This window comes from the organism of the source record quoted next, unplaced genomic scaffold (assembly GCF_019419815.1).
Source record: "Pyrus x bretschneideri cultivar Hongxiangsu unplaced genomic scaffold, Pyrus_bretschneideri_v1 Contig9, whole genome shotgun sequence".
Lineage (NCBI taxonomy): Eukaryota > Viridiplantae > Streptophyta > Magnoliopsida > Rosales > Rosaceae > Pyrus > Pyrus x bretschneideri.
Window position 1 is genome coordinate 1,637,294 of NW_025999831.1, and position 7,578 is coordinate 1,644,871.

At 38.1% G+C, this 7,578-nt stretch overlaps 2 protein-coding genes across 4 annotated transcripts; both read left to right on the forward strand.

Annotated features, from left to right (window-relative positions):
- The first annotated feature begins 317 nt into the window (after window positions 1-317).
- Window positions 318-3,302, forward strand: LOC103956448 (pentatricopeptide repeat-containing protein At1g08070, chloroplastic-like). 2 transcript variants are annotated; one of them, XM_048576623.1, is made up of 3 exons: window positions 318-602; window positions 778-875; window positions 962-3,302. In XM_048576623.1, exon 3 carries the CDS (start codon window positions 1,086-1,088, stop codon window positions 2,913-2,915), a length of 1,830 nt encoding a protein of 609 aa, XP_048432580.1. In that variant the 5' UTR covers window positions 318-602; window positions 778-875; window positions 962-1,085; the 3' UTR covers window positions 2,916-3,302. The 2 variants fall into 2 exon arrangements, with proteins under 2 accessions (XP_048432580.1, XP_048432581.1); XM_048576624.1 differs by having other exon boundaries at window positions 1,076-3,302.
- A 257-nt stretch (window positions 3,303-3,559) lies between these two features.
- Window positions 3,560-6,893, forward strand: LOC103966431 (FBD-associated F-box protein At1g66310-like). 2 transcript variants are annotated; one of them, XM_018652185.2, is made up of 3 exons: window positions 3,560-5,542; window positions 5,960-6,145; window positions 6,310-6,893. In XM_018652185.2, exons 1-3 carry the CDS (start codon window positions 4,559-4,561, stop codon window positions 6,568-6,570), a joined length of 1,431 nt encoding a protein of 476 aa, XP_018507701.1. In that variant the 5' UTR covers window positions 3,560-4,558; the 3' UTR covers window positions 6,571-6,893. The 2 variants fall into 2 exon arrangements, with proteins under 2 accessions (XP_018507701.1, XP_048432582.1); XM_048576625.1 differs by lacking the exon at window positions 5,960-6,145.
- The last annotated feature ends 685 nt before the right edge of the window (window positions 6,894-7,578 follow it).

Sequence of the window (7,578 nt, forward strand, 5' to 3'; positions counted from 1 at the left end):
CACTTTCTTACACAAGTATAATTATGCAATTTGCTGGAAAAAAAATGAATTTCCTACATTTAATGTACAAAACTATGTTCACACGCTTTTTTTTTTTTTTTACCGATGAGCAAATTTTATATTAAGTTTTCTACAAATATTAAGAACGGTTATTATTGTAAAACAAAAAGAAGGAATAAAAAATATAAGACAATTTGAGGGGAGTTTTAACATAAATACTTACTGTTCAATTTTAATGAAAAATTACATTTTTTTTATGATACTATTCATTACATCTTTATTTATATTTTTTCATTAAAACTAATTTTTTTTTTTAAATTTTTCGTTAATTTTTCCCAATTTAAAGGCGCGGAGCTCAGAAGAAAGTCTGCTATACAAAGTCTTCAACTTGAACCATCCACACAGATACAGTGGAATTTAATTTCTGGTACAAGAGGAAAGCAGAGGAATTCAGAAATTCGAACAACAAGCTCTTTTCACCGATACCCACTTGCTCTCCTACAGTCTTGAGCTCCTTCTTTCGTCAGTTTCTGAGTGCCTACCAAGTGTTTGAATAAATGCCGGAACGACGGTTTCGCGTCACTACTGTTGCGCCGCTTCAGGTAATCACTAGAACTTCCGTGTTTTACTTTCATAGTAATGTTGGTGTTAGTACGTAATTCCCTTTTTTTTGCAACTTCTCTGGAGCAGCTTGATACTATTTTATAATGTGACTTCTTACTTGCGCCGTAACTTTGCCATAATACACAACACTTGATCCTCAATTTCCCTTGGCAGATGATGCTGAAGCTCGCGGGATCGTGATTGCATACGGGGTTGGTGCACCCAAGAGCTTGCTAGCTGAGAAAGACGTTAAGAAAGTTTTTGAGCACCAGGTAAGGTGTCGGCCAAGCATCATTGATAGAAAGAAACAGAAATCTGGGATAAATTTTTGTTTTTTTTTTTTTTTTTTTGGGTGAAGCCTGTGGCTCCAAAAGAGGAAGGCTTGACCATACAATAGCGGAAGATTTTACCAAATATGTTCCCTCTTGATTTCCCCGCTTGCGTAAGAAGAGTAATTGTCTTTTGAATGAAGAACGATCACAATGGACCACAGACTGCTGAAGATCATGCAAGACTGCAAGTCTCTCAAAGAACTGAAACAAACCCATCTTCAGATTTTTGTCCATGGACTCCAACATACTAGCTTTTTGCTTCCCAAGCTCCTCACTCTCTCCTCAGAACTGGGTTCTCTTCATTATGCCTATTCTATTTTTCAAAGTTCTTGTTGTCCCAATGTTGTCGCGTACAATACATTGATAAAATGCTGTATAGGAAAGAATCGTATGGATGTGTTGCGAGTGTATAATCAAATGAAGGCGTCTAGGATTGCGCCAAACAGTTTCACTTTCACTTCTCTTCTTAGGGGCTGTGAATCTTTTGCGGCCCTTGAAGATGGCACAACGGTTCATGCTGACATTGTCAAAATGGGTTTTGGCTCTAGTGTGTTTGTTCAGAATACCCTTTTGGATTTCTATGCTAAATGCGGAGTGGGGTTGGATTTGGCTTCCCACGTGTTTGGTGAAATGCCTGAAAGAGATGTGATTTCATGGAATACTATGATTGCTGCTTACATGGCATGTGGTGAGATAGAACCTGCTATGCGGTTGTTTCATTCAATGCAAGAGAGGAGCATTGTGACGTGGAACTCTGTTGTTTCTGGTCTTTCCAAAGCTGGAAATATGGAATTAGCTCATTCAGTTTTTGAGAGGATGCCAGAAAGAAATGAAGTTTCGTGGAATTCATTGATAACTGCGTATATTCGGTTGGGTGATGTCAAGTCTGCACAGTGTATATTTGAACAGATGCCCCAGAAAACAGTAGTTTCTTGGACGGCCATGATATCAGGGTACACGGCTATTGGAGATCTTGAATCAGCGATGAACTTATTCAATAAGATGCCATTTAAAAATGTTGTGTCATGGAATGCTATGATTGCAGGTTATGTTCATAACCACATGTTTGATCAAGCACTTTTTGTGTTCCGCCAGATGTTGATAGACGGAAAGTGCAGCCCGGATCAGAGTACTTTGATCAGCATACTATCTGCATGCACTCACTTGGGCTCTCTAGAACATGGAAAATGGATTGAATCCTATATTGAGAGAAACATGTTGGATTTGTCTATCCCCTTGGGCAATGCACTAATAGACATGTTTGCAAAGTGTGGAGATGTAGAAAGTGCAAAAGCAGTTTTTAAAAAGATGGCTAAAAGATGTATAATTACATGGACAACAATGGTTTCAGGTCTTGCTATTAATGGGTTGTGTAGAGAAGCCATATTTCTCTTCGATACTATGTGTTTAGAAGGAACAAAACCAGATGATGTCATTTTCATTGCTGTTCTGTCAGCTTGCACTCATGGAGGGTTGGTGGAAGAGGGCAAAAGAATATTTAACCAGATGGAACAAGAGTTGAATATCAAACCCCGAATAGAGCACTATGGTTGCATGGTTGATCTTCTAGGTCGGGCCGGGAAGTTGGAAGAAGCAGTCAGGTTCTTAGAAAGCATGCATTTGAAGCCAAATGCGGTCATTTGGGGAAGTCTACTCGGTTCCTGTAAGATTCATGGAAATGGAGATCTGTTAGAGTCTCTAACCAGACGGATTATGGAGCAGGAGCCTGCAAACCCCAGCTATTTAACTCTAATATCAAATTTGAGTGCATCAATTGGACAATGGAAAGATGTGCTGACCTATCGGTTAGCAATGAGACAGCAGGGAATAGAGAAAGTTCCTGGTTGTAGCTCAATCCAATTGGGTAACAAGATCCATGAGTTTCTAGCCTATGATACAAGGCATGAGCAAAGAAAGGAACTGTATGGAGTTTTAAGTAGTTTAAATGAACACTTGGTAGCAGTATCCAATGGATTATGAATATATGACGGTCTTTTGCCCTATGGTCACATCTATTCTGATGCTACGGGAAGAAGGGAATGATAAATCAGCAGTAGTTTTCCATGAAGTCCCTGAGCATTTCTATCCCAACCTGCTAAGGGTGATGAGGTACTTTGGGTCCTGGGTACTTCAAACTCAAAGATAATCTCAGAAAAACACATTCTGCAGGACATCTACCTCGTGAGACAAAGCAAGAGAAAAGGTATAGGCAAACATGGCTTCATGGAAGATGGGTCGAAACTCAGAAACATTTTCAGGCAAGCATGGCTGTTACAACGGAATTATTTTGTTTAAGTTAAAATGTTGTCACACAGATCAGTTATATCCGATCGATATTATTCTTCAATGCATAATGTGTTGCTCTCTCTCCCTCTCTTCCACACAAGTGACGGCGATTGATATGGTAATTGCTTTTGTTTCTCAAAAGTTAAATGGAAAAATTCCGTTTTTCTTGAAATTCATGGCTTTCTTATTCTGTTACTTCTGTTATGGTTTTAGTACCAAAGATGATCTTTGATCCACTGTCTTTTTCATCTAGCTGGATGATAGTAGCCTGAAAATTATGTTTCCAATTGTGTAGTACAGGTTATCAGTTCCAATCAACGTTTTCGTGCTTAAAGCCACATAACCCCTCCCTGACCTCCAGACTAAAAGAAAATTCCTCTGGTTTACATTGTATCCATGTATCATATCACATATGTAATTAATCACGTGATTAGCTGGTTAAATGCTCTTGTCAAGGAGAGTTGATACCTCCTAAGGGCGTTAGAATAATTTATCAGAAAACTATTTGCAATTGCTCTATTGTCTATTGTATATCTATTTGTAAGAAGTGGACATTGTCAAGCTCTCCCGATTTGTTTGGCTCCGATTGGTCTTGGTTATAACATGGTTATCAAACGGATCCTTAGTCATCATTTCATTTTAGGTTTTGGATCTTTTGGCACCCGCAATTTATGGATCAATGCACCAAATAAAATCAATGATTCCAATTAAATGTTTCAGCTGTTATAATTATCAGTGTCCATTGTTTTTTTTTTTTTTTTGTTCTTTTTTTTTTTTTGAGGAATCGTACTTGCACACGGTACATAGACATGATTGGTGTTGGACCTGCGGTACTTGTGGTTTGGTCCGAAAAAGTTGAGAGACTTTGAGGGTTGGCCCAAGGGCAATTTGTTTTTGGTTCAAACGTGACCCAATTGAAACCCTTAGAATATCCCCAAATTAACAAATTTTTGTGTTTTTTCTTTCGTAAACAATCGCACTGATGTTTTTGGTCATACCCCGAATTAACAAAAATTAGGGTTCTTTGTTTGGCCAGGAAGAGGAGGGTATGCTCGAATTTTCTTGGGTTGCGTGAATGGTACGTTTTAATATCAAGACTACTATTACTACTTTTCTTTATTTTGGTTCAGAAAAATCGATCTTTTGTTTTGCTATCCCGTCGTGCCAGGAATGATCGATTGTGAAGAGGGTTTGTGTGAAGAGGAAGTTTGATTAGAAAGTGGGAATAGAAGAAAGACGTAAGTGGGCTTCGTTTCTGTTCGCGGTTTCTGATAGAACGTGTAGTTTAGGGTTTAGGGTTCGAGTTGGCATCATACTGAAGAAAAAGATAGAAAAAGATGGATGGGAGGCAGTGGCTTAGGGTTGACAGATTTAACGATCTTTCGGACGAAGTTGTTCATCACATTCTCTCTTTCCTCAGTATAAGAGACCTAGCCTGTTTTGGCAGTGCATCCAAAAGATGCAAAGAACTCTGTCTGTCAACTCCGTCGTTGAATTTTGATGAACTTTGTCATAGGGATCTGTCAACGTCCAGTAAGCGGTTAATGTTGTTGAGTTCTTTGGATAGGTTCTTGGTTCGTCGTGGGGATGAAAAGTTACAACAGTTTCGTTTGGTTTGGGATATTGAATACTTTTTGGTGAAGGAATTTTCCTATGAAGAGGAGAAATTTCGAGTGATTACGTGGATCCACAATGCGGTTAAGTGTAATGTTGAAGTACTTGATCTTGAGTGTGGTTCATTTAGGATGGCACTGACTCCATTTCCATCTTGCGTCTTTCTTTGTCGATCTTTGAGGTCTCTAATGGTGGACATGAAGCTTATGGTCTTTAAAGAGCCCTCCTCAACTTCTTTCTCTAATCTTGAATGCTTGAAGTTGAGAAATGTTAAAATCGCAGACGAGGGGTTTTTCAAGTGGTTTTCATGTTACTGCAATTGCATTAAGGAATTATGTCTCGAACAAGTGTCTGGGGTACAAAATATTACCATCGTAAGCTCGTCTTTGTTATCCTTTAGTTTTGTCAATCACTCTCTGACGGAGCAGTGCCAACTTAGCATTGCAGCTGAGAAACTTGTAGACCTAGTTATTGACATTAAATCTATTCCACACAGAAAATCGATAAATATTCTTGCACCAAATCTTACGAGTATGAAATGGATAGGGAGATTGTTGATCCACCAAAATCTGGGGGAATTCATTCGTTTAGAGAAAGCCGACCTTTTTTTCCTGAAGAATGGAGCATATGACTTTGGCATTGTGTCCGAGTTTCTCTGCAGTATATGCAGGGTCAAAGTTCTTATTCTAAATGCAGAGAGCCTCAAGGTAAAGAGATACTATAGTAAAACTGAATTGATCTATTTGCGTTGTGTCTCTCTGTTTCGTGAAAACTTGATACTTTGCAATCCACTATTATTCGATTGTAATCTTTCCTCGTTCGAAAAAAAAGATTAATTTATCGGAATTGGTTGACAATTGAAAGATGTAATTGCTTTTGCGTTACTAATCACATAAGCCAGATTGAAAATTCGTATTTCTCTGAATACTGCTAGTCAGTCTAAAGATAATACCTTGCATATGTTGTATTGGTGATTATTCAATCCATTGCATACAATTTTTGTCACTGTTTTGGTGCGTTTATCTTTTGGCCAACTTATGATTTCCATCACTCAGTTTTGGTATTCCATCGCATATAGTTTTCATTACTGTTCTTACAGGTTCTCTTCCTTTTTTGTCATTTAGGTTTTTCCTTGTACCAAGGAAGGTTCTATGCCAAGACCTTTAGATAATGTTCGTTATTTACGTATTGATATTGGGAGCTTGCTTGATGACCTAGTCCTGGCAATGATCTGTCTGTTTAAAACAATGCCAAATTTGAGCACCTTGCACATATATACTGACAGAATCTTCCTCCATTCGAAAACTGAAGTAAGTAGTCAAGGTTCTGCGTATCTCTCCATACACCTCTCCATTTGACTTGTCTGGAATCTGGTCTTGTTGATCATGGTTAAAGAATGAATTAGTTTTCCATTCGTTATATCAGTTTCAGAGAAATTCTCAATTAATCTGCCTGTTGTTCATTGCCTTTCCAGTCCTCCGGGTTTGATATAGAGCGTTGGAAATTAGAAAACCCTACTTGTGTTTCTAAACTTGAGGAGGTGACTATAGAACTTCCCAGTGGGTCTAATGGAATCGAGTTATCGAAGTATATACTAGAGCATGCTCAGAACTTGAGGAAAATGGTGATTGTTCATTCACCCCAACAATCGCATGTGCGAAGAACATTAAAGAAAAGCAAGAGGATCTCCAATGCCACAATTGTCTTTCAGAAAGATCTAACAAGAGGGAGATGAAGCAAAGAGGAAGAAGGCTGCTTGTTAAGAGGTTTTTTGTCTACTCTTTCCCGGAGAGCCAACAAGAGCACCAGCTTTAATATGCAAATGCAATATGTTAAAATATGAAGGTTTAGTTTTCCTTTGATACAAAGTGATATTGTGGTGGGTGTGGGGAATTATGGTGATGATCTTAACAAACTGAGCTATAAATTCCTTACACGAGGCATATAGTTTTTTTATTTTTGCTTTCCTAGCTTTTGTGGTTGCTGTAGCGGCCTTTATTTTGGTATACACTGTACAATAGCTCTTCTTGTTAGAAATATTTTTGTTCAACGCATAAAGTGATAATGTCACTACCCAATTAATTGATTACCGTTAGATGAGTTTGACTTAATTTATCTCTTACACAAATCTTGAAATTTACCCTAATCTGACGATAATTAATAGGATAGTGAGCATTTGGTAGAATATGTATGAATATTCTGATTACATGCCTTCTCGGTAAGGAGGATTATATGAACATACTGGTGTACTATACAACCTAAGAAATTAATTACACGAAGCTTCCCCACTACACTATAGGAGTCCGCCTCTATACACCATAGAAGTGTGCAGAACTAGAGTACACTAGGTTTAGTCACTCCAACACGTCCCTCAAGTTGGTGAATGGATATCACTCATGCCCAACTTTCTAAGTGAACTATATGAAACACTCGACTTGAGACAGCTTCAGTGAGAACATATGGCAATTGATCTTCAGATTTTACAAAGGTATCAGATCAATCTTTTTTCCAATTTTACTTGGATAAAATAAATATCCACTTCAACATGTTTAGTTGTATCATGTTGAACCGGATTGTGAGCAGTATCAGTCCCAGCCTTATTATCAAAATGCAGTGCCATAGCCATTCCAAGTTTAACTCCCAAATCTAACGAGACATTATGAATCCATAATAACTCACAAATGCCATGTGATATACTTCGATACTTAGCTTCAGCACTTGATCTTGCAACAACATTTTGTTT